General features: G+C 40.9%; 2 protein-coding genes and 1 long non-coding RNA gene across 4 annotated transcripts; 1 reads left to right on the forward strand and 2 right to left on the reverse strand.

Moving 5' to 3' along the window:
- Positions 1-217: 217 nt before the first annotated feature.
- Positions 218-3,418, forward strand: Ddx1 (ATP-dependent RNA helicase Ddx1). The gene is made up of 12 exons (XM_017900819.1): positions 218-322; positions 442-493; positions 563-753; positions 832-1,040; positions 1,098-1,568; positions 1,653-1,822; positions 1,892-2,054; positions 2,134-2,320; positions 2,399-2,692; positions 2,778-2,995; positions 3,063-3,183; positions 3,248-3,418. The coding sequence occupies exons 1-12, from the start codon at positions 307-309 to the stop codon at positions 3,364-3,366; spliced, it is 2,211 nt and encodes a 736-aa protein (XP_017756308.1). The 5' UTR covers positions 218-306; the 3' UTR covers positions 3,367-3,418.
- Positions 3,419-5,001: 1,583 nt separating this feature from the next.
- LOC108548058 (uncharacterized) lies at positions 5,002-8,112 on the reverse strand. Its single transcript, XR_001890244.1, has 2 exons — positions 6,121-8,112; positions 5,002-5,818 (listed from the first exon to the last, which is right to left on the reverse strand). It is a non-coding gene; the product is annotated as an uncharacterized LOC108548058 (long non-coding RNA).
- A 2,516-nt stretch (positions 8,113-10,628) lies between these two features.
- Positions 10,629-27,087, reverse strand: Galphas (G protein alpha s subunit). Of its 2 annotated transcripts, XM_017900847.1 has the most exons (11): positions 26,909-27,087; positions 26,055-26,444; positions 25,044-25,116; positions 22,918-22,972; positions 21,819-21,938; positions 18,579-18,676; positions 13,590-13,644; positions 13,433-13,506; positions 12,777-12,956; positions 12,495-12,699; positions 10,629-12,414 (listed from the first exon to the last, which is right to left on the reverse strand). In XM_017900847.1, the coding sequence occupies exons 2-11, from the start codon at positions 26,191-26,193 to the stop codon at positions 12,268-12,270; spliced, it is 1,146 nt and encodes a 381-aa protein (XP_017756336.1). In that variant the 5' UTR covers positions 26,194-26,444; positions 26,909-27,087; the 3' UTR covers positions 10,629-12,267. The 2 variants fall into 2 exon arrangements, with proteins under 2 accessions (XP_017756336.1, XP_017756327.1); XM_017900838.1 differs by lacking the exon at positions 26,909-27,087 and having other exon boundaries at positions 26,055-26,598.
- Between the last annotated feature and the right edge of the window lie 8 nt (positions 27,088-27,095).

The following is a 27,095-nucleotide window of genomic DNA, read 5'->3' on the forward strand; positions in this document are numbered from 1 at the left end:
TCCTCTATAAAATATTTTCTAGTATTTGTACGTATTTGTTGGAATGATTTTTATTCAATGATAATATTTGATATTCAGAATATATTTCTAATATTGAGTAAATATTAAAAATTAGACAGCATATAAGATGTGAACATGTTTCATACTACATCTTACATGTTCTATGATTCACACATGAAGTATAGATGACACTCGCATCGACTATTCCAGATGAAATTTTTCATTTCTTGAAAGAGTACCGGCGTATGTGTTGTAATATTATATTGTGAAATTTAATTTTGAAATAATATATACCAAATTTCAACAATGACAGCATTTGAGGGTAAATATCTTATTTTAGACGAATCTTTGATATATCAATTAGATTAAAATGATTATAATTACAGGTATTAGTAATGAAATTGTCAAAATCTTTCATGCATTAATAATATTTTGTTTTAGAAATGGGTGTATTGCCCGAAATTGGACAAGCAGTTGATGAAATGGAGTGGACGTAAGTCAAATAAAATTCTGTCTTATATATGAAAGAAATTATCAAGTACTACTGAGTATCTTTATGCAGATTACCAACTGATGTTCAAGCTGAGGCGATTCCATTAATTTTGGGTGGTGGAGACGTATTAATGGCAGCAGAAACTGGTAGTGGTAAAACCGGTGCTTTTTGTTTACCAGTTTTACAAATTGTATGGGAAACCCTAAAAGATCTAGAATCTGGTAAAACTAGCAGTAGTTCAGCTGGAAGTCATCAACATTGTATGCTATTTCTTTTTATACTTCTTACATGTTTTATCTTTATTTCGTATGCTGAACAGAATTTTTAATTATTTGTAGCTGCAAATTGGACATTAAGTTTATTTGACAGAGGTAGAGCATTAGCTGTAACTCCGGATGGTTTAAGATGTCAGAGTCGTGAACAGAAAGAATGGCATGGTTGTAGAACAAACAAAGGAATTCAAGGGAAAGACAAGTACTATTTTGAAGCTGTGGTAACTGATGAAGGACTGTGTCGTGTATCAAGTAATTATCTTAATTTTTTATTTGTTTTTTCTTAAAATAATATTAAAATAATTATAATTAACATTATATTTGTAAAATAGGCCTCACTGGATTTGGGAACAGATAAATTTGGTTTTGGTTATGGCGGTACTGGTAAAAAATCAAATGCAAAGCAATTTGATAATTATGGAAAGGCTTTTGGAATGCATGATGTAGTAGGATGTCTTCTAAATTTATCAAAAGGTGAAATTAGTTTTACACTGAATGGTGCAGACCTGGGTCCAGCATTTACTTTAAATGCTCAACAAAAATCACAGACCTTTTACCCATCTGTAGTATTGAAAAATGCAGAAATGTCATTTAACTTTGGAGCAAAGCCATTTAAATATCCACCACCAAATGATTATATAGCTGTTGCTTCAGCACCTAAGGAAGCTGTAAGAGAAAATCCTATAAACAGTAGCCAAACTCAAAACAAAGAAGATGGCAAACTTAAATGCAATGCTCCCCAAGCTATAATTATGGAACCTTCCAGAGAACTTGCAGAGCAAACTTATAATCAAATTCAGAAAGTAAGGTGTCAGTAGTTGCAATTGATATTAAAATACTTAATTCCTATTTAATATTAAACACGATAAAATGATATTCTTCCACAGTTTAAGATATATCTGAAAGATCCAGTCATTAGAGAATTATTAGTTATTGGCGGTGTTAGTGTAAAAGATCAAATTTCTACATTGAATTCTGGTGTGGATATAGTAGTTGGAACACCAGGCCGTTTAGAAGATTTAATACAAGGCGGCTATTTGTCTTTAACACATTGCAGGTACTTTACAATGCATTCTGTACTAGGTTTATAAAAATAGTCGTCCCTACAGAGAAATGTTGTTTTTAGGTTCTTTATTTTAGATGAAGCTGATGGTCTATTGAAACAAGGATACACGGAATTAATTGATCGTTTGCACAGACAAATACCAAAAATTACATCAGATGGAAAAAGATTACAGATGATTGTTTGTTCTGCAACACTGCATGCATTTGAAGTAAAAAAGATGGCAGTAAGTATTTGCAATTACAGTTTATATTTCGTACAATATTTTATGCAAAAAATTTATAACAAGTTTTTACTTTGTGTAGGAACGTTTAATGCATTTCCCAACATGGGTAGACTTGAAAGGTGAAGATGCAGTTCCTGAAACAGTACATCATGTTGTTGTAATAATAGATCCACAGAAAGATAAATCGTGGCAAAATTTAAGAAAACATATAGAAACCGATGGTGTTCATACTAGAGATAATGTAAGACCTGGAAACAGCGACCCTGGTGTGTTTTAAATTATATAGTTCCCGTATAACATTGTAATTTCGATTTATCAAGTATATAGTTAAATCTGTTTTACAGAGACACTTTCGGAGGCTGTAAAGATACTAAAAGGCGAGTACTGTATTCGTGCCATTAGGCAGCATAAAATGGATAGAGTCATTATTTTCTGTAGAACTAAATTAGACTGCGATAACTTGGAACGATATTTAAAACAATCTGGTGGAAACCAGTTTTCATGTGTATGTTTACACGGTGATCGAAAACCTGCGGAACGTAAATCTAACTTAGAAAAATTTAAAAGACAGGAAGTCAAATTCTTGATTTGTACCGATGTCGCAGCTAGAGGTTTAGATATTTCAGGATTACCTTTTAGTACGTAATCTGTATTGCTTTACTATCAATACTTAATAAGATTGTATATAATTATGATTCTACTGATTATGTAATCTTTTAATAGTGATTAATATGACGCTACCCGACGAGAAATCAAATTATGTACATCGCATAGGTAGAGTCGGTAGAGCTGAACGAATGGGTTTAGCTATTTCGCTAGTTAGTAAAGTTCCTGAAAAAGTGTGGTATCACGGTGAATGGTGTTCTTCTCGCGGAAGAAATTGTTACAACACCAATCTCACTGACGCGGGTGGTTGCTGCGTATGGTATAACGAACCGAATGTAAGCTTTAACGTAATGTAGTTTACTTTCTTTTTGATATTTGATTATTATGGTTATTGTTTTGCAGTATCTAGCTGAAATTGAGGATCATTTAAATGTTACAATCCAACAAGTCGAGGCAGACATTAATGTTCCACTAAATGATTTTGACGGAAAAGTTACATATGGAGAAAAGAAAGCAGCCATGGGTATGTAAACTTTATATTCGTGTCATAATGTAAATTGTATCGTAATATATATATAAATTTTTAGGTTCAAACTATCAAAATCATGTTCAGCAAATAATGCCCTACGTGTCCGACTTAACCACATTAGAATCAGAAACTCAACTTTTGTATCTGAAAAGACATTTGGTGAAAACAGCAAATTGAAATGTTTTCAGCTTTAGATTATACATAACTATATGAGAAGCTAAGTTTATATGTTCCGAATTGATCACTCTATCGTTAAATATTGTGTTTTAATATGTTATACTAGTGTTTGAATAATCTCTTAGTATTTATAAATATAGTGTACTTCCAAATGTAATATATAAATTTGTTACAAGTAATATAACGTCTTAGTTCACGTAACAACGTGTCTCAATATTTACTTCATAATTAGCTATTAACGAAACATCCTTGATATAACTTCTTTTAAAAAAAATATGACTTAGATAGCACTTAGATAGCATATGTGTATATAAGACATACGGTAAGTGTTTATTGTATTTTTATAATCTTCATAATTGTACCATCACTATTTTAGTTACACAAATGTATAATACAGTGGCCTTGCAGTGTTGTTGGTTTTGTAATTTTCACAATATCTTTGTATGATTTGTTTTGTATATGTGCATGTGCACGCACGTGCGCATATGTGATACATATATATATATATATATATCATACACACATACACACGCGCGCGCGCATATATATGTATATACATGTATATTTATACATATATATCATATCATATATCATATACTCTTAGAATTTACTAAATGACTTTTGTTTAATTACACATAATAATTTATACACATTTCTCGAAATCAATGGTAAACGACTAAAGTTATACAGTATACAAATCATACTGTTTGTTTTCTGCATTCAGATATAGCGTACGTGTCCTCCCTCTTTTTTTTTAAATAGTGTATATGATTCATGTGTAACACGCTATACGAACATAACGTGTTTATCTTATTCACACGAGTAAACGAGGCGCACGTATCTTCACACTTGTAGATGGATTTTTTTTATTCCCTTTGCACAATTAGTACAACACGAGTCGAACCCTTTACTCGCTATAATAATTTAATTGATTAATCAGCATAGATTAATGAAAACGTTTCTTTTTTTCTCTTCATATTCAGACAGTCATCACAGAATGAGAATGAAATATTTTTATCTTCTTGTAATTTAAAAACACATTTACAGTCGTACAAGTCACTCTTTCGTTTTTTTTTTTTTTTTTTTTTTTTTTTTTTTTTTTTTTCTTAATGCATACACGCTATCACACTCATGAAATCATTCGATCGCATTAACTCAATGAATTATATTTATATAATATACATATATATTTATATAACATAAATATATATATATATATATATATTTATTTATTTATGTATTTATATGTATATCAGTTTATCATATATACTACATGTCCACCCCACGATTCTTACTTAAATAGCTTCGACAACTAAACGACTGAGGCGATCAATACTTGTTCGCGTATTTTATATAGTAACCATATCTTTTCGTTTGATTGCATTGTACGCAATGTGTGTCGGCTTATGTTTTTTTCCTTTTTTTTTTTTTTTTACCTTTTTATTGTGCATTTATATCGTGGATACTCATTAGTCTAGGTTTTTTTAAAAAAATTCCTCATGCCCATTTTCGCGGGAGCATATTTTAATATCGAAAGAAATCATGGGGCGGATAACATTTAATTTCATTTCCTAACGAATTTCTCGTGTTATTATTATTCATTTACATCACGCATATTTTACCACTTCCTGTGTATTTTTTTTTTTTTTGCTTTCTACGAGTTATTATTCATTCACTCTATAGTTAGCGCTTATTCGAATGTTACTGTTCAACGATTCCTCCTTTCGCTCTTACTTTTGCGCCTGCATCAATAGTAATTCATCTTTCTTAAGTCTTCAGCTAAACATACTTCTAAGAGACACGCAACAACGAATTCATTAAGAATTAGGGAGAAAACACGGGTCTTTTTCTTTGGGAGGGGGGTTACTTATTGACGAGTCGATAAAACTCTTCTCTCCCTTTTGCTTTCTTAGTTTCTCTGTTCTCATCCATTATTACGTGAATACATTTATGCACGAACAATTAAGTGAACCGTCGTCTAATTCTTCGGTAAAATCGACGAGATAAATTCCTTTCTCCGTTTACGTAATTTCCAAATAAGTTTCCAAATAATTATACTTCCAATAGAGTGTTCGCCAATTTCCAAATTCGAGCATCATTCTAACCACGATGCATCGTTATTCGAAAACAATGTCCCCGATTTTATAAAGCGTTATCCTCATGGCAAAAGTATGCTCGTGATTATTGAACGTTTTGGATCCTAGCGAACAATACGTTGAAGACTAGAAAGGAAAAGTTAGACTTCGGACAACACTAACGATCGATCATCGTACACATATATTTTCATACAAATTACTTCGACACAATACGTGGCTCTTCTCGTTCCCTTGCTTAACGAATAGGATAGTTGCCGCGCTCGAGGCACAAGTAGCTTTTTTCTCTTGCCTTTCACAATTTTATCTAATAAGTCTTCAAGTCGAAGTGGTCTCACGTTAAATTATGAATTGTGACCCTAGAATTGAACGAACGAGAAATCATGAGAGTATGAACGGTTTCCCAATCGTAAGATCACTTTGATGATTCTAAGAGTTCTATTAAGATAACCTCAATTTCCGACGAAGTATAAAGAATCAAAGAAACGACTGAGAATATATGTATGTAGATAGGTACGATCCACAATCGGGGAACGTTTGCAGAACCATGATATACAATGGTTATCGAGATGTTCTAGATAGAAGACAATGGAACATATTTTTATTGCCTATATTCGCAAATTCGAATGGCTGGATGGAAAGGTAAGTGGTAAGGACTCACCTCCGAAAAACTATGTCACATCTGGGAAATTTACAGGGAACTCTGAGATACATCTTCTTTTATACGTTTTGCGATACTTTCACGGAAAGACCGTATGACGTTTACGCGTTCGTTCTACTAATGAAATACCCGTTAATCATAAACGTAACGTGTTCGTTACACACGCGAAGACGATTAGCGAAAATATTCAAAGAACGTTCCAAGGTAAATCATAATAATCGTCTGACGCAAGCGATTAATTCTACTTTACCGTCAAAGGCATTGAAAAGTGAGAAGCTGACAGAAACAATAACGAACGTATTGTTGTTCGAAATAAATTAAGACGAATCGGCGCGTCTGTTCGATCGAGTGACGCTTCCCCCTCTCTCCTTTCCACACTATCGCCCCTCTCTTTCGCTCTACGTTTTCCGCGGTGAAACAATTTAACCAGAAATAAAAATAGCACCTTTACATCTCTGCACACGTAGAAAATGCATCGGTATTTATTCGAATGATAATCGTAATCTCGAACGATTGAACTTATTGACTTTCCATGCATTCGTGCATGCGTCATTGATTTAATAATTCCAACTTTGAGAACGATTATCCAGTCTCTATGCATATACGCAGATGCATACGTCGTTCACGAGTCGACCTTCGCCTTGCATTAAGACTTCTGAAAACTTTGTTTCTCACTGAATCGTATTAGAACTACGTATGTTTGCACGAGACCACGATCCGAGCTTCGGCGAACGCTCATTGTAGAAGACGTTTCTCTAGCTTTCTCCATCCTTTCTTTCTCTTTTCTCTCTCTTCTTTCCCTTTTTCCTTCCTTTTCTTCGGTGACAAAACATCGAAGCTTTTCCTTTCGAATATACATAAATAATTACGATATACGAAAAACGAACATTTCTATTATTCGAAAGACAACCACAACTCGAATACAGCGTTACAATGTTCACATTTGAATCTGCACTGATCGTGGCCGTTTAAATAAATACATTATTCTAAATTGGACAGATGAATCTAATTTCTCCCGAAGATAACTTTTAACAATGATTACAGCAGTAATCGCTGACTGTGTAAAAACAATTTCTTATCGAATAACAGTGTAACGATAGTACGATCACAATAAATGACTCTGTATTATTAACATAAACGCGAACATGATAGCGCAAAACGCGTATTTATCTACGAGCAGACGTTCCGTGACTTTGTTAGAAACGTGTAACGAATCGAAATTTAGAATTTCGAATTTTTTTCCTAAACCAATTAAATGACCTCGATGATGCAGTCGTGCCAACGAATCGAATTCGACCGGGTACATTTAATTATTTACCGACAATGATTACCAGCAACGTTGCATCCATCAGCTTGTGCACCTCTGTCTCTCGGTACGACGATTCCAACCATGCCCATTCTCGGTCTACATACTTCAACATTCGCTTTTTAAGGCAATGCTCTCTCAGCAACGTGGTCCACAAAGGATATTGCGAAATGCAAGCGGATAATGCACTTCGTGGACGACGTGCTGTGTTCATCGACGATTTCTATTCGCACGACGCGATCGTAAACGCGATCGGGCCGTCTGAATCTGTTGCAGCATCGAGGAGAACAAAAAAGAAAATACAATTCGTCGTTACGTTAAAATAACAATGAAAAATGGTCGCAATCACTGTCGAGAGATTTAAATGCACATACACGTGTACGCGTCGTTACGCGATCGAGAAAATCGCCAACGTATCAGAGTTCTCGAAGGTACTACATCGAATAGTACAATCCCAACAAACAAACGCACAATTTCGAATCAGCCTCGTCGAACTATCAATGCGTCATTGCTTTGTATCCGAACGAACCTGTCATTGTTGTATTTACAAATAATAATTACTTGCACCGCTTATTTTTACATGTACATATTCACATGCCTGGTACATTGTACGTACAGTAAAAGAAAAAAAAACTTGTGCGATCGGCATATGTATACAATATATATATATAATATATATGTACGTATATATAATGTATGTATGTATATGTATATCGGTATAATCGTGACCACGTAAAATTTATTAGTTATTAATTCGGAATCCGTTTGTTTCTCGCTTGCGTATGCGCACACAACAGTCGATTATAATTACATTTACGAATTTCGTTTACATTCAACAAGTAGTAGTAGCAAGTATTTCTTTCCACTTTTGCATATATTTTTATTGCACCGCGGCCGACGAAAACGGACAATTAATCTACGAATACCTCTTCGTTTCCACTTCTTTATATATAATTTCTTTTTTCTCTTTTTTTTCTTTTTTTCTTGGTCAATCAAACCGCATTTTCCCTCTTTCTCTCCTTTCTGTTGTCCGATGCCGCTGGATAAAGCATTCAAAATTAGGACGAACGCGTTTCTCTATTAAAAGGAAAAAAGAAAAAAGAAAAAAGAAAAGAAAACGAAAAATAAAATCGTAACGAAAAAAGAAAGACGTATAAGAATACTCGCAACAATACTAATTACACAATACTCGTTCATACTCTGGCATACACGAAATGATGGTTTATATCTCTTTGTGCTGGATGAACATTAAAGTTTCACGGAAGTTTCATCGACAGGTAATATTACCTGTCGATGAAACTTCCGTGAAACTTTAATGTTCATCCAGCACAAAGAGATATAAACCATCATTTCGTGTATGCCAGAGTATGAACGAGTATTGTGTAATTAGTATTGTTGCGAGTATTCTTATACGTCTTTCTTTTTTCGTTACGATTTTATTTTTCGTTTTCTTTTCTTTTTTCTTTTTTCTTTTTTCCTTTTAATAGAGAAACGCGTTCGTCCTAATTTTGAATGCTTTATCCAGCGGCATCGGACAACAGAAAGGAGAGAAAGAGGGAAAATGCGGTTTGATTGACCAAGAAAAAAAGAAAAAAAAGAGAAAAAAGAAATTATATATAAAGAAGTGGAAACGAAGAGGTATTCGTAGATTAATTGTCCGTTTTCGTCGGCCGCGGTGCAATAAAAATATATGCAAAAGTGGAAAGAAATACTTGCTACTACTACTTGTTGAATGTAAACGAAATTCGTAAATGTAATTATAATCGACTGTTGTGTGCGCATACGCAAGCGAGAAACAAACGGATTCCGAATTAATAACTAATAAATTTTACGTGGTCACGATTATACCGATATACATATACATACATACATTATATATACGTACATATATATTATATATATATATTGTATACATATGCCGATCGCACAAGTTTTTTTTTCTTTTACTGTACGTACAATGTACCAGGCATGTGAATATGTACATGTAAAAATAAGCGGTGCAAGTAATTATTATTTGTAAATACAACAATGACAGGTTCGTTCGGATACAAAGCAATGACGCATTGATAGTTCGACGAGGCTGATTCGAAATTAATACTCGCAGACACAGACTCGCTGTCTTTCGTTCCCTTGCATCCTTGCTGTCACTCTTACATCTGTCATCAAGTTTTACAGTAAAAATAACACTTCGTAAAGTTATAAATACCGTTACAAACTATGGCTTGTCAGTTATGTTTAGTACGATAGGTATACATATATATGTATGCACACGGGCCCATACATTGATATTACATGAGAGTACATTTATGAGGGTGTGGGCTCGCAGCATGTACGGAATAACCGTTATGCAATGTCCGGAATTTCTATCCTCATCGTTTCAACAGCCACAATGTTACACATGATTAGATGATATATCATCGGGTGGACCGAAAACAATCAACGTATCCATATTATTGGATAAAACACTTTTCAAAGGACACGAAAATAAGAACGATTCGTTGACGTAGAACTTTAACGAAGGAAAACGTCACGAGATCAAAGATACATAAAGAGAAAAGAATCGAAAAACGGTCGATGAAACGGTCAATTCGTTTTTTCCCTTAGAAACGTTCCGTGCGCAACATTTTATCCGTTTCTTTTGGTATATAAATTAATTGATAAAAGAAAGAAAGGAAAAAACAAGAGTTGATTGTAGCTAATAAAGAAAGAAGAGCGAACGTGATCGAGTTGATTAGAAAAATCTTTGAAATAAGAAGATAATAAGGATAGTAAGACCGGATGGCCCAATATAGTTACGTTGTGTTACATAAACCTTCGGAACGTGGCTTATTCGTATCCTTATTTTACTCAGTTTAATTTGACGTTAAACTCTCGTTATCTATTATAAAAGTAGTTGTTACACAGATCAGTAACCCGCACTTAATTTAGGGGTACGAGGGCGAAGGTATGCGAGTGAAACGTGCTGCTACGAAAAAGAAAAGCGCATTGCATTGGAGATGAATATTTTTCTCTGATACTAATACATATATCAATTCATCAAGTTTATATATTTATAGTAGAATGCACGTGTACGCACGTGCGAGATATAGCCGCAATGCGCGTACTTCCAAAGCAAGCCGCACACGCGTACAAACCCCTCTCGTCCTCTGAATCTAGTATGAAATTGAGAGGAAAAAAGAAAAAAAAAAGAAAAAGAGAAAAATGAGAGGAAAAAGTACAATTGTGATTCGAAAGAAAATAAGAGGAGACTTACCATATACAGGGTGTCCAAATAGTAAAGATACGTGAGATAAGAAATTCGCACATCGCACTTTGGTTCAGGAAACTTTACCCTAAGAAGTTCCGATGATAACTGATCATTTGGATGCACCGATCGAAATTTGTACATGTTACCGTTGCATACCCTCGGGACATAAAGCATTTACTCGAAAACGAGACGCGGGACTTTACGTTACGAAGTCGAATAAATAAGCAACATATTATACCTCCGTATGTTATAACGTTTACATTGACGTACTTTGATTGTTGTAAAGTTGGAGCCTAACACTATAGTCAGAAGTGTACGTGTAAAACGAATTTCCCACGTGGCACATTTCTCTTGCGTACGTTTAGGATTTATATGTAGACACTAGCTACAATGATAATATATGTGCCTAAGTACACGAATTAAAGTAGTTCAATGGAAATCAGTAAAAACGATATCAGTGAGGAATCTCGATTCATAGGAAACGCACATAAAAACATGAATCCGTGGACGGTCACCCTGTACATATTTGATACATAGTTATATAATTAAAACGCTCTTCGAAATACTGTAAAATCTCACAAAATACTCTTCTTGTAAAAAGGTGCGGCTGAGACTCCTACGGGTCGGGCCAATGCGATTAAAAGTTGAGATTCGGAAATTCGAAAAAATTAATTTACCAATAAACACGGAGATCGTATAATTAAATCGTTTTAAGGGTTAAGGAAAAAATAGAGATTCGAAAAATGAGTAAAGAAATGTTCAACGATAAGGATTTTTATCGGAGAAATCACCTAAGTCTTAGGAAACATTCTTAATACTAAATCTGAACGAGATAATAACGCGACGAGTGTGCCGGACGAAAGAGCCGTTACACGATCGCCGTCATGTTACTCTGTAACAATGGCCCACGTTAAGACATTCGTACGCTTTCGCTCTCTTCCAATCGCTCTCTCTTTCTCTCACTCTCTTATCAACGAATTGATGCGTAATAAGAATAAAATTAACGAGGTAATAGTTAAAATTGCACGTGTTTTTCTAGCAACGAATATTATTTTCCCCCCAAATCACGACGTTCAGCACACTCTCGACAAAACCTAAAAAAGGAGTCGAGTGATCGAAATGCCCGAGACATCTTTTCTTTTTTTTTTTTTTTTTTTTTTTCTATCGAAACGATCGTTAGAGTAGAATGCGCAAGGGCATAATTTGCTTGTACACCAATGACATAGTAAGCGATTCTGTGCAAAAAAGAGAACTACTCTCTCCATTGCGAGACAGATTTTTTTTTTTTTTTAGGTAATCCCCAACCGCTGCGTATCAACTTTTCTCCTTGAACTCTCCGTCGAAGAAGAACGATCGACTCGCAGTCATCAATCATGTATGCGTACGCGCGGATTCTTCGACGCGTTACTTTCTGAATAATTAAACGCTTCAGATACGCGAAGAAGAGTTCCACGCACCAACGTTGTGTCGTCGTACATCGCGATACTATTCAGATCGCCCACAGTACGACTGGCTTGACTCGCGTTAGCTCAAGATGGAGCACTACCGTAATTTTTATACGAATAGATGACAGGACATGTCGGCAGGAACGAAGTCACAAGAGCTCGTACTGGCGCAAGTGCATCCGTTGAATGATGTCCCGACAATCGTTAAACACTCTCTTGATGTTCTCCGTATCGACGGCGCATGTAAAGTGCGGATAACAATAGTGCTTGCCGTCGCCGCTCGCTGTGCTTATACGCTGCGAACAGTTCAATCAGAAATTTATAGGTTGCGCAATAAAACCAAACACGAATCTCTAATAAAGCTTCTAGTACTTACAAGAAATTCGTCTCTAATAAAGTACTTGGCCCTCATAACGTCAGGAGGTTCCGAAGGATCTGCAACGACCCCAGTTTCAACCGGCGTCTGATATCGCGCAAACTCTTGAAAATAGTCTTCTAATTTGTGCTTCCCTGCTTTTATCTTTTCCGCTAATAGATCTTGTTTGTTTAAAAATAAGATTACAGAAATTGTGCGGAGCCACCTGGAAGGAAAAAAGCATATAACGTGATATCGATCTCGAACGGGGGAACTCTATACAGACAAGAAACGAAACTGTACCGATTGTTCCAAATGCTTTTGAAGAGATCCAAACTTTCTTTGAGTCTCAACTTTGTCGGATCCTCCCTGAGTACCATGTTATAACTACTACATGCTGTTACAAATATGATTGCCGTTACATCGTTAAAGCACTGTATCCACTTTCTCCTCTCGTCGCGTTGACCACCAACGTCGAACATACTACGAACAAACGATTATAGATACTATCACAACGCTTTTGCGGACGGAATATACGCAAAGAATCGCATCGACGTTATATTTTACGTAACACCATCGACGGATGAAAAAAGAGACAGATTGAAATTAGAATCGATCCGCAAATTTAACTCTAACGGGATGAAATTCCACAGGGGACCGATAAAGACTGGATGTTCCTCCGTAGAGTTAATGCGAAACACAGGATCTGACCGAGAGGGGCAAGCGGGGATCAAGGCAAAAAAGGGAAAATATTATAAAGTTGCGGAGGCGTTAACGCGGCTAACGGATTTCGCTGCTCGTATAGCACGTAAGTCTATAGCTGTAATATATACGCCGGGATGAGGTGCGCGTCGTTGCTTTGCGTTATATTTACCGTCGGCCGATGTTACTGTAATACGTCGTCTATATATAGTTAGATGACACTGGAGTAAAGCGAGCAGCTATCGGTGAGGACTTACTGAAAGTTTACTTTGTCGACTTGAAACCGCGTTTCGAAGATACCGGACGTGAGGACTCGACACCTGAGGATGTCCTGAAACAGACCAAGAAAATGTATCATTCCAACGAGATCCTGGTAACGAGTAATCTCGGTTACAAGCTCGTGTCGGTGATTACCTGTTCTGTGGGGGTGTAATCCGGTTGTTTAACAATGGCTACCTTATCTAGAAAACTGGAACAGAGAACAGAAGAAACGATTAGACATCTCGCGGTACTCAAGCTTCGCGGAGAATCGAAATTTCTACAAGGTGATCTCCATTCGACAATGCTAGAACGAACAACGCCTCTATCAACGTATAACTATTTCCGATCGACGTTGTCCAACCGCGATAACGATCACCACGAGTCAACCATTGTTATCGTGAGAGTCACTTTACGCGTTCGCGGACGCGTCTTCGCCTAACTACGCTCACGATTGTTCAATTTTTCAAACACGCACACAGGAAGCTTGACCCGGTATCCGTTTAAAAAACCGACGGGCTCATGGTTTACCCTGGAAACGATTCGAGCAACCGATTGCCAGGTAATAACAAAGGCGCCGTTATAATTGACCCTATCTGGAAAACGGAACCAAACGTATTTCTAAGTGTTTCTATGGATCATTAGCATGAAAATAATCCCCTGCTGCCCAAACTCCCGGGACCCAGAATCTCGGAGTCGAAACGGTGCGCCATCGAAAGTGGTGCGATAACACACGATGGAGGGCGGAAGTAGCTGGTGAAAAAGGGTGGGACGGTGAGAGAGCACCGAACGCAGAGAATTCTCTCTCTCTTTTCCCCTGTTTCTCTCTTCTTCCATCTTTGTACCACGCTCTCTTTCACTCCTCCTCTCTCCCATCCTCTGTCGCTGTTCCTCTCGAAAGACCCTCCCTGGCTGGTGTCTAGGGTGGATAGAGCGCACGAAGGGGGAAAATCGATCCTCGGTGGTGTCCTATCCTAACCCCAACTCTCGCCCTCTCGGCCTCGCCGGGTATGCCTCTCTAGCACCCAGTTTCCAATCCGGGTCATGGGTCACTGCCACCGATGCTCGCCATCAATCGTACGTGCAGACTTAGCTTCGCGTATGTATACCGGTGCCCGGTACAGGTGTATGTACGCGCGAGAACCTACAGGGGTGGGTCTTCGCTTTGACACCACCATACAACCTTCCACAGTCGGTTGACGGTGATAATATATTTACTGACAGATACCGGTAGGTACTGTTCTCCGGACCGGATATTAGATAGCCGTACAGACAACGACGCTTTTTCATTCGAAATATCGCGGAACTTGGAACAAGGAACACGCCATTAGTCCCTGTGACAGCATCGCTTCGAGAAATACCGGGATAATCAGATCGTCTCTGGTTCTGTCGTCTACATTCTTCTGGAAGTTTCAACGCGAACGAATCAGTATAAAGACAACCGAAAGAGATGTTCAGATTCCACGACACGGAGGATAGAAGGGGCAACGAGGCAAACTGCGAGACGCATCATCAATTATCCCAGCGTCCATTGGCCCCAGCAGGCATAAGTAAATTGGCTGGTCGACTAAATTTCAGGCACCACGAATCGGCGAGATTGATTTTCGGCAAGTGGTTGCACAGGAGAGCTGACAGAAGCCGTGGGATAGGTGGCTACGTGGATCGTGTGTAGGCTCGTGAGAAAGGTAGGTCATGAAATTGGCGCGCTCGCACAGAAATGAGGTTATCGACCTCCGGAGAATTGAAAGAGGAAGGAGGTCGTGACCCACTGGCTACAGCAGAACGATTTTCTGGTTACCGCGGCGGTGTAACTTTACCGACCTTGAGGTCAACTCTAACAATGTTATTTCTAACGACACGACACTCGCGACGTTCCTCTTGCGTGGCGGACAGCGCCAGGTTCCGAAAAACCAGGCATCTTGGCCACCAAATTTCTTCATCCTCGTTACGAAATAACGAAGAAATATCGGCAAAACGAGATTAGGAATTTATCTTCTCGCTTCAACTTTCAGAGGATCCTTTGTAAGCGCCGATTCATAAAATCGCGGAAAGTACACTCGCCGATCACGTTCGAGGATTTTGAACGAGGTCAGAGTGACTGCAAAACAATGGCAGTTGCATAAGTAACGAATTGAAGTAGACCAAATCGAATCCGCGTCGAGGATCCATTATGTACACTTACGTTGATTTCGACGCTTTCTAACGTTGTTTCGTCTGGAACGATCGCTCGCTCGTATCGCAAATATTTGAGTAACCCGATGGTTCCAGTTACCCCACGACCACGGCGCCCCGATGTGCATCGCGTTTTCGTTCTTTTCGCTTTGACACAACGAGCGAAAAATTCGATACAACCCTCGATTCGCTCATTTCATAGAGGAAAAAAAAAAAAGGGAAAAATCTCGTTGACTTTCGGGAAAACGTTGAAGACTTTCTGAAACGATTGCATCGATTTTTTTACGGTCTATATTTAGGCACCGGCATCGAAAGTTATTAACGAGGATAAAAAATGCTGGTTTTTATCTAACGTGACGATGCTACGGAAGAAGATTGTTATCGACCTAAACATTCATGAACTATGTGTGGCAACATCAGTGATCCCAGCATATAGACCAGCGTCTATATATAGCGACACTTGTTTCCTTTTTTAAGGTGTGCCGAGGTATTCCATCGTGTAATTGGCACGTTACTCGATTCTCCCCGTGTACAGCGCTCGTTTTCTCCTTTTTCTCCTTTTTCCTCTCTTTCCTGCATTTTTTTCTTCTTTCTTCTCTTTTTCATTTTCCCCGTCTTCCTTCCCCCTTTTCTTTATTTTTAATCCGACAGAAAAAATTCGATAGCGAAGTGACATCGCGTCGAATTGAATTTTCAGCGACTCGTCGGGGTTCGAAGGAGATACGGGGGAGTCCCCGGCCTCGCGATAACATCGCGATACGCCTCACCTGCGAATTTTATCGCGTGAAATCTGACAGTTGTTCAACCCGGAAATGACTCTGACTGAAACAACAATCGACAATCAGCCGTTGTTGCATACCGATCTCTCATTCTCATCGGACAAATATTTATTCGCCGTGCAGCGAGTCGAATTCGATATTTTAGGAAGCTTACCCGTTGGCCCATATTTCCCTTTATCTTCGATACAAATATTCCCTGCTGTTTAACTTTAAATTACATTGTTCTCGGAAAAGGGGAAAATGCAGACTAATCCGTTAATCCCCGTCGACCGCGTCTCGTCCTGTGTAACTCCGAGATCGGTCCCCCTGATCAAGAATGAGATGTTTAGCAAACAGGCGTCCAAAATTACAACAATCTAGCGTCCCCGTGGTCCACGCGAATATCTCCGTTATATCTCAAGCAGTGCTCCCTAAAAATACGATGCACTATTTTTATCGGCGGATTTCTCTCTCTCCCTCTCTTTCTTTCTATTTCGATGCACAAGAGGACAGCGGAGGAAAGAAGAGAAAAGCGAAAGAGAGAGAAAGAGAGGGAGAGAGAGAGGTTAAAAAATTGAAACGTTGGTGGACGAGGTGCAGTAACCGGAGTGTAACCGGGTCTAACATATTTTTAACCGAAACGAAAACTAGCGCCGTGATCTTGATGCGATCTCGCCGTGAAACGCGAAACACTATTTGGCAGGCTGCTAAACGTCGATCGTGAACATACTCTCGTTCCGCTCGTCTCACGGGAGCCATCAAACGATAAACGTTTTAATCTCTCATGCCACTGACAGTGTAACGACGACATCCATGGTAATCGCGTATGCGGGCACGAAAGACATGTCCCGCAAGGCTGTAGCCAAATATAAAGCGAGTTCTGTCTAATTAAAGTGTTTGACGAATTGATGAGCGGCAAACGGAGTCACATGCTGGGTTTTGTTAGCTTAGCGGATAAGTTTCGCGTTTACACTCGAGATTCACGCCCGTTTGCCCACGACCCGGTGCAACAACCTGTGCCTCACCTATGTAATTTTCAAAGGGATACAGTTTAAAGTGACCTGCTGGACCGGGACGGTCCGCTGCGGACCAGTTTTTCGCTGATTTATATAAATTGATCGGGTCGCATGGTGTTCCCTCCAAGTTACGTGACGTTGAAAATAACGGGAATGTGGAAAATAACCTCGCAAATTCGTGACTTTCATCGATTTCGTTCGATTACAGACTATTGACCATTCCACGGACATCGTCGATTCGAATGCATCATAGATGTGAAGGTATCCCCGTCCCGAAATTTCCTTTATCGCTGGTCTACGGCGAGAAAATACGAAGAATTGGCAAACATCGTAGCAAACTTTGGAGAATCGTTTGATCCAGGCTCCGATCCTTCGACGAACTCTGTCGAACTTCGGGCAGGTGGAAGACACGAGGAAAGCCAAATGTTTCGCATGCGGCGTTAAAAATATCGTTGAGGAAGAGAGGAGGAGGAGTGGAACAAAAGCAAGCAAGGTGTGTTGCGAAGCAGTTGCGATATGTACCTGAAAAGCTCGCGTGTCAGTGAACAGCGTGAAAAAAGTTCGAGGTTGGGCCAATTCATCGAGAACCCCTAGATAAACGAGTGGCCCCTATTAAAGCGATTACCTCGTTAAGGCATTGTCTCCATTGGCATTAAATCGGTGTCACAGGCCCATGAATATACACGGATATACCATATGTATCGCGGTCATGAGAACGCTTCCGAAATTTATCCAATCGCGTTGCAGACTATTTACAAGTCAGATAGGATATAACGAATACAGGTATACAGGCACGGTCACGTGTACAGGTACATAGGTGAGCTGTTACACTTTTTCTACAGAAGCGCGAGTTCTCGTCCCAGGTTATGCGCTCTCGGGCACACGCGGAACAGTTGAAAGGATGGCGAAGCAATCCGTGGGCAAATCCGGCGCTATTCGCGGTCCCATTATCGTCGTATAAACGTTATCGTACGTGCTTCTTATCGTAATCACGATACCAGTACGGGGGCGAATTAGAATAACCGTGTGTCGCGCCTCGTCGAGCACACGAGCCATTTAACGCTACGAACCTAGGCAATAACTTTAACCCCGTAACTTTTATCAACGACACGCCACGAATCCTCGCGTATTCATCGTATCTGGACAATCTCGCGTGCGTTAGATTCGTTCTGATGAACGTAAGAACAGGGATAACTCACTATTTGGCGCAGTCAATTAGTTGGTACTCGTTACTCCTCTCGAAACTCTGTTGAACGCCCCGGTCCTTCCAAAGAGTTTCGACGATTTCGTAGAACTCCTGCAAACACGAATTGCAATTCGGTTAGCGAACAATCGTCAAGGTGAAACGGGAAATGATAGGTATATAGTGTTCGATAATAAATGATCGTCTCACGTCGCATCCGTGGGTGATTCGCAAATAAGTTCACAGTTTGGCGGCCGTTTCTATCGTGTCTCATTAATTATCTAAAAAAACGTGCGGCTATGACGAAACGGAAAATTTGGCTCGAACACGACCACTATCGTGACAACGGAATATAAAGCGTCACGGTTTGGACCAACGAGAAAGACGGTTCGCCGCGCGTAAGTTGCGCGAAGCTAGCAGCGACGAAGCACGTCCCGTTATCGACGAAAATATTTTCATATTTAATTCTGTCGCTGGCTTTACACGCGCGTATTATCCGCCCCTATAAAAATGGATATCGACCAGGTATCTGAGCCAAGATAAATATTCGAATAACATCTATCGCCGAAGCGTTTGTCGGATAGAAAAACGGCGGCGAACGAGATAACACTCGAACGGAGTAGGATTTAATTTCGAAATGCAGTCGAGACGCCTGCCAATGTTAATTTGCCGCGAAAATGACCGGGTTTATGCTTGTTGCTCGAATCAAAGCGCAAACACCTCGTTCAAAGCCGCGTCCAGAACTTCCTCGAATTGCTAAATTTTTGTTTTTCGAAACACCAGCTCTTCGAGCGCTGCCGATCTCAAAGCAAACCGAGCCAACTTTCTCAACCTTGAAGACGCTGTACAAACTACCAAAATCTCGATTTTACCTTCTTCCTCGCAGAAATTACACCCGTATTTCGAATCACGATTAGCATAAAAAAATACAAACGTTTGAAAGGGGGCAATTTTAGATAGCCGTTGGTACTTCTCGCGATCCATGACGAATACGGTATACGGACATGGACATTTATTCGGTTGTATTTCGTGAAACAGGGATTAACCACACGTCGAATATACGCATCTCGTGGCGGGGTCGTGGTCAAATTCGGGTGTAGAATTCGACTCGAAATAAACTTCCGTATCCTCGAACGGCGGCGCCCAGATATGCAAAACAGCGAAACGACAGTGACAAATTGGACGCGGCCCATCGAACGCTCCTGGCAACGAAACGAAGTAAAAGGTAGACTCCGTTTGGAGTGACTTCCTCTTGATACAAAGACGCGTTTATTCGCACGAATAATCGTCTCTTTCCACGACAACGGGTCACGGTATATCGTAGAAATTCAAATTTAAACCCTTCACCTTGCTCAGCAAGCGGATGACTATCTTTACCATACCCGTAGGTGTTTTTCATCCAGTCTAAGGTATTTCGATGAAACGATACGTCGTGCAAAAATCCGCTACACCCTTCAGGAGGAACGCGAGACACGAAGCTCGTGTGATGGCTCAAAACTCGAACGATGGCCAGCGATTTAATTCGATTAATTTAGACGCAATGTTCCCGATGATTATCATGTCGAATTGCGCGTAGCGGGCAAGAAACTATTATTTGCATCTATACACCTGAGGCTGTGTAAAAGTATAATATACACATGCACGTAGCAGCAATTGCCAGTGAATGACGCAAAACACATGGATTATTTTGTCGCGACGACTTTATTTCGAGATGTGTCGCGTCGATTTCGCCGGTACAGAGCGTTCGCAGTTTTTGAATCTCGTGAAATTCTCGGCCTGATCCTCTTGGCAAGCGGAAAATCATTATTCTCCCTGATGTGACAGAAGTCTCTACAACAGCTATCCGAGAGTCCAGTCAGCTGGCTGAGGAAAATGTCAATGCCTCTACGACATCTAAAATCTTGTCTATCGAATAGAATTAGCCCTCGTGCAATGGAACATTCTGTTTTCTTACATCGTGTTTTCATGTAAATGTATCGGGGAAAGCTATCGAAGACACTGGTGACAAGGAAGTCGGGGAACCGTCGGAGATTTTATTCGACGTACATATTCCCTTGTCTGTCTCGAAACACACTCGAGTCGGTTCGCCGAGAGAATCGCGTTAATAATTCTCCTTGTTATCGATCCAAGTTACGTAAGGTGAATTCGACAAATTCGTAAGAAGCGTGGACATAATACAGAAGGACAACAAATCGGCGAATCTTTAAGGGATAAATCGAGCTAGCGACTTCAGCGCACGTTCCAAAGAGGTGCGGCAGAATTGCTGGCCTGAATACAAAATGAATAAACGGGTTAAATAACGTGTACCGCGCTCGCTCGTGTCGTAATATTTTAATGGTACACCCTCCCCTGTTTTCCCCTAACTAGTTTCGCTATACCATTCATCGTACGCACCGACTTGTGAAATTAAGCGATCCATACCAGAACATTCTTGTCGCACATCTGCTCGAGCGTGCACGATAGGGCACCTCGAAATAATGTTCTTCTCGATTAAAATTATCACGCTAATAAGATTCAGTGCGACCACTTCCCGCTATATAACATGGAGCGTATCAATCATGGTTAATTGATGTCTTTTCGCAAAATAAAATCAGGTACTTGACTCGAACGTGAGTCGAGACACGACCCAAGAATATTCGAATTTCTGCCGTTTGGCGCCACCGGCGCATCTCGCAAGCATTGGAGAATATTTGAATCTTTGCCTGAATCTCAATCACCCTCGTCGTGACATGATCATCGATAATCGAAGGCGCACGGTAGTTGATCGACGAAATGAAACACGAGGTGGGGAATGGCGCAGCACATCATAGCCGGAACACTATAGCACACCAACATGTGCGGTGACTGTGTAAACATTGTAAACACCGATCATGCCACACACAGTGGCTCTCACGTGAAGAAATTCTCCCGGCGTGTATCGTGAACTTTGACGAAATTTCGTGATACCGCAAGTCTATCGCGGTCACCGTGAGAAACAGATAATCCATCGCAATCGGTTAGCGCCATCGTTTCTACGCTCTTATGATCTCTCTCATGACCGCGTTCACCCTGCAAACGTAATAAATGATTTAGATACGCAGCACGGCAACGTAAAGTACCCCAATGGCCGTCAGACCAGTCTCTCATTCAACGAAAAGACACGAGCGAACCGCTCGCTGAGACCGGAGCGCATTTTTCATTGTATTACATTAAGAAGACATACACACGCACACATATACAGAGAGCGTGCGGAACAAATAGGTTGGCCGTGACTCACCGGGGGATAATCGAAGTCCGGGGAGGACGAGACATCCAGGATATAGTCGACTTTACTCTGATTCGCCGGATCCTCCAAAGTAACGGGTGGCGTTAGCGTGCTCATCGCGCCGGTTATCGTCTGAAAAGGAACACAGCTGATGATAAAAATTCTCCACGTGCACATAACCTATAAGCGTGATACCCCAACGATTGCCTCTACGACGTTGTCCGTCGCGAACGAAAAAGAAAGTGCATTCCTCGCGGTACTATGACTCGTGCAAAATTCCCACTTAACCCGTATCTATCTTTGCAGAGACAGATAATATGTCATTCATAATCCTTAAGTGCCACGGGGCAGCTTGTCTATTACATTCACCCGACATACGGAAGCGATTGCAAGGTTACAGACGATACGCGTATCTAAACACGGCCTCGAACGACAAATTGATGACAGCGCACCGCTGCTCTCCACGGCACGGCGTTAAACTATCGCGAATTTACGGGCGCATCACGTAACCTTAATGACGGGACGCCCGTCAAAACGGACGCGTTTACACACGCTCGTCTCATAGCGCGATTTCAATGGAAATCGTAAAACAAGATTTTTATCTCTGTCGACGTGGGTAAAAAGTTGTTCGATTTCGTGGCCCGAAACGGTTCCCTCATCGTGATACCGGTGGTGGTGTAGAAAACACCAACGCGTATCGATTTGGCTATAAATCACCGTGTTCCCAGAATACACCGCGTTTATTCGACGCGATTCGCGAATATTACCGCGAAAGGATATTTTCGGAGAAGGAAGCGTGTCGTATCGTTGGCCGCGACACATGCATACGCGACACCCTACATTGAACGATGTTTTAATAAGGTTGCTACCATCGTTGAGGCCAATCGTCTTGGAGAAACAGAGAAATAACATTGAGTACACATAAGCTACTTTATCTTCCGCTGTACACTTTACGCTTGTCCCGGCAAATGGTCCGTTGATTACGAGATCCGCGTAGCGGGAATAAAAATAAGCGCAAGGCATGGAGGGAAAAAATGTCGGACGGGGCGCGGGTGGCGCGCAAATTTGAAAGGGTTGTAGCGTAAAATAAATATCCAAAAGAAATTCTTACCACTATCGCATCTCTGATGTTCTTTTTGATGTCCTCGATTTTTTGCCGCTTTTCCCTGTACAGAAAAATTTAGAAACAAAGGCTGTAATTCGTTCGTCGATCTCCATCTCGATACAGCGATATTTAAGTACATCGTCGGAGCATCCTTAATATCGCGCGAAAGAAATAAACAAAGAAAGATGAAAAAAGTAAAAAGAAAACAATGACTCGATGATGTTTGTAAGCAAATATCGAAACAGCTTAGACTCGAATGATAGGTATACGCGCGTGTTTTCATTATTTGCGGTTTCCGAGTCATTCGGTAATTTTAGACCGCACGGCATCACGCCAGTTTTAGTATAACGATTTCGTCGATTTGGAGACACGCTGGAAATTTCGCGAATCTAATACCGGCGATCGATGCGCCGACTCCCGTCCACGAACGGTAACAACGGATAGATTTTTCATGTGGGCCTCGCTTCATGGTGATACCTGTGCCAGGCTCCTGTCGTCACTCGAACAAAGTTCAGCCGTTTAAGACTCTCGCGTATCGTGTACACGTACCATATGCGTACATTATAAAATGACGACAGTCGCGATCTAATACAGGTTCCCATTTTTATCGCGTTGTTATTCCGTTCGAGTTCCCTCCAGACAATACGATGTCGCGTATAGGCCGGCCGTGTAGCATCTGTCTCGCTCGTACGCTACTCAGACATTCGCCATTCCCTCTCCCATCCTTGTCCACCCCGTATTAAAGATATCCGCCGGCTATCCCTCAATTTTCGACGTTTCGAGCGTATGCGACCGCGGATTAAAAGGCTCGCGCTCTGCTACACGCGATATTCGAATACAAGAACGCTAAAAATAATCGAACAGCCGCCTACGCCAACAATTTTACCGCTTAGTTGGATTATACGTTAAAAGCTTCGTCTTGCTGTTTCAGCTAACCGTGTTCCAAAAGCTGCTACTGCAAATGTAAATATATTTACATAATTCTATTTGCTTAATTGCATCCGATTAAATTGCCCGCGACTATCGTAGTCCAGCCGAACGTGTATACGTAAACGCGATCGGGAACGAATTCGCGCGACACGAATTCGCATGCGTGCGAAACTCAGGGGCGGCAGAAGGTAGAACGGAAAAAGAAAGAGGCGAAAAAGGACTAAAAATACCGAGGTTGTACGGTATGTTTCCATAGTAAACAAGCGAAATCTGCATCAAGCGCGTCGGACACGTAATGCTTCTTAGAATCGCGTCGCTAACGAAAAAGAACCCGTTAAACTCGATAGAAAAAAATTTGCCGCGATTCACGGCGAAAAAATTCGGGCTATGGCGTCTCTATGCGCATGCGCGATCAGTCCCAGCCGAAACGAAAACGAAAAGGGGAACCGGGTGAGATGGAAGGTGGGAGGAGAGGGGAGGAGAGAAAACGGCGAATGAAAAAGAAATCACGGCAAAATGTAGTAATAAGGCGTACTTCGGGTCCGTTATCAGCGCCGGAGGCAGACAGAATTTACGACACACACGAACCGGGCCGAGCCCGTCTGTTTGCACGTCGTTCTCATCCTATCTAGTTGCTCCTGATTTTCCATGTATAGGTGTACCGACATTCTTTTCACGATAACGACTTGTTTCTGTCTGGTCGGTCTCGTTTCGCGACCGTATTTTTGATTCGTCCGCTGGCTTCCCGGCGCGGACAGCTGGACGCGAGAACTGATTGGCGAAGGGAGGGGGAAAGGTATCGAAAGCGAAGAAAAAGACTTGTGCATTAGAGGGATTTGCGGAAAAATCGCGATCCTAAAAAAGTTATCACGGTTGAGAGGATAATACACGGGGTGTATTGGGATCGAAAATAACGCTGAAGAAAATACGCCCGTTAAAAATAGCGCGAAAGGAAGAAAGTGGGTGGGAGGTGGGGGAGAAGATAGACAAAATGGCAGCTAATTTGCTGGAACCACGTGTTGATATTGCAATCACGCGATGGACCGAATTAATCGCGGGTTGAATCATTCACGAGTGCGTATTAATGAAAAGAAAAAAAAAGGACTCCAGGTTATGTACGAACGACGTTACCGTATTGCGTGAATAATATTGAACGTCGTATTGGCTTAAACGTAACGCTGTAACGGAACAACGAAACTTACGCTTCGCTGAAACCATTCACGTGCAATATCCTCATCTGTTTGACGATGGTGCTCTTTCCGGATTCTCCCGCTCCTAAAACATAAAAAATATTTCTTTCTTTTCTCCTTTCCTTTAAAAAGAGGAAGAAAAAAGAAAAAAGCATCGTGCAATTTTACATGTAAGTATGGAAAACGAAGGAAGTGGAGGTCAAGAGCAATCATTCGTGTACGTCTAGATATCGGTACCGATTTTTGTACATGATTGTCCATAAAGATATTCAACGGATGCATGAAATGCGGCATATTATCGTGTCTTTTATATGTGTATGTATATATTTTTTTTTTTTTTGGAAAACAGGAACAGGATCGTAATTGCACAAGGCAAGGGAAACAATACAGTAACAGCTGTTGCTTCGTAGCCTACAGCTACGAGTCGACTATACGCAACACACAACACACGTCCACACGTCGAATTAGAACGACGACCTACATAAACGAAGAATAGGAAGGTAATAGCTAGGTGTTGGGTTAAGTATCGCAATAAGTAGATGGTGTACATGCATGTGTGAGGGCGCACGCGCACACCCACGTTGGCCGACTATGTGAAAAAGACTCACTGGTCGGGAGAAGGAGAAGAAGGAGACGAAGAGAGCGACACGAAAAGGGTACAACATGAGCCAGCCAGCCCGCTGGATATTCGTGGGTGCCGGCTCATACGATAATCGATAAAATTGAATTACGCGCTGCTGAACATCGCGATAATGTTCGGCCTATCCTCTGACCGTACGCTTTTTGTCCAAAATTGGGGATCGAAGCCGATTCAACTGGTATTCTAGCGGAAATTTTCTCCGTTTCTGACACGTGTACATAGATATAGAGTGTACCGTATCTAAAAAAGATAGATAAAGCCGGAAGAATCTTTAACGGGACGAGAGAAAAGATTTTACGAGAAACATAACCGTAATTGTAAGATATCCGCGAAATAGAGGGAGCAGAAAAAGAAGAAAAAGTTTATACAGGGAGTTTACTTACCGAGCAAAAGGAGCCTATGGGTAGCCCGGTAAACTTGCTTATCCTTTTGCAATTGCCTGGTAATGGCATCCGAGCGCCTCTTCTGGTTCTTGCTGTCATCCTGACTGGCCTTACTGCTCTGGCTGCCGAAACACCCCATGACACACCACGAGAGAGACACGCGCGACTCACCCTCTTCGCTCTTCCCTTCCACTTCTGTTGTTCTCTGTTGTTCTCGGCGCAGAGAAAGACGATCTCACCACTATATTATTCCCGAGCGAGAGAGAACAGACTCGCGCAACGAGTCTACCGTCGGCGCGTGTTGTTTATCTCGCGTGAATGTGACGTTCGATAAGTATACCCTCTGGCACCGCGGTTCGTAGAGATTCACTCCCTTTCCACGTACACCTACTGCAAGTTCGTTCTTTCGTTTCAGCCGTGTCTGTCACTCGATACTTATCTATCACCGTGTCGCACTTCTCCACACTCAAGTTTCGTCCTTCTATCGAACTCTCTCTCTCTCTCTATCTATCTATCACCCTCTCTTTCTTTCTCTCCCTCACTCTCTCTTTCTCTCTTCCTCTTTCTCTCGCTGCTTCTCTTTTCCTCTAGTACTGCTTGGCTCTTTCTCTCTCTCGCTCTCTCTAACTCGTTCTCTCTCTCTCTTCCTCTTTCTCTCCTTTGCTCTGTCTTTCTCACGCGTTCTCTCTTTCGTTCTCTCTCTTTCTCTCCCCCCCTCTCTCTCTCTCTTCCTCTCTTTCTCTCGTGCGCTAGTCTTTCTCCTTTTCTGCCTGTCGCGCGTTTACTATCTCCGTTTTGTACACTATGAACAACTACGCGTATGTATATCTTGATGTCTTCTCAGTTGCACTCACACTCGATTCACTTCACGGCTTCTCTTTCACTATCTTGCACTACCCGCGAAACCATAGCTACACGCGATCAACGACAGTGCTGCTGGTCCAACACGCTGACTTCGAACGATGCCTTGTGCGTGTCAAGTACGAGTATATAGAAGAGATAGGATGAGAATGGCCCGTCCGAGTGTGGTCACTGAATGCC

This window comes from Eufriesea mexicana, unplaced genomic scaffold, assembly GCF_001483705.2.
Source record: "Eufriesea mexicana isolate 0111107269 unplaced genomic scaffold, ASM148370v2 scaffold474474835, whole genome shotgun sequence".
In the NCBI taxonomy this organism is placed as follows: domain Eukaryota; kingdom Metazoa; phylum Arthropoda; class Insecta; order Hymenoptera; family Apidae; genus Eufriesea; species Eufriesea mexicana.

What these genes read in the sequence shown, in the direction of transcription:
- Ddx1 (XM_017900819.1), top strand. An exon ending in TTGTCTTTAACACATTGCAG is followed by an intron (nt 1,823 to 1,891) that starts GTACTTTACAAT and finishes TGTTGTTTTTAG; the next exon opens with GTTCTTTATTTTAGATGAAG. An exon ending in ACCTGGAAACAGCGACCCTG is followed by an intron (nt 2,321 to 2,398) that starts GTGTGTTTTAAA and finishes TCTGTTTTACAG; the next exon opens with AGACACTTTCGGAGGCTGTA.
- Galphas (XM_017900847.1), bottom strand. Translation starts at nt 26,193, where the DNA reads ATGGGGTGTTTCGGCAGCCAGAGCAGTAAGGCCAGTCAGGATGACAGC. An exon ending in GTGAATGGTTTCAGCGAAGC is followed by an intron (nt 22,973 to 25,043) that starts GTAAGTTTCGTT and finishes TTTTCTGTACAG; the next exon opens with GGAAAAGCGGCAAAAAATCG. An exon ending in TTATTAGAGACGAATTTCTT is followed by an intron (nt 12,415 to 12,494) that starts GTAAGTACTAGA and finishes AACTGTTCGCAG; the next exon opens with CGTATAAGCACAGCGAGCGG.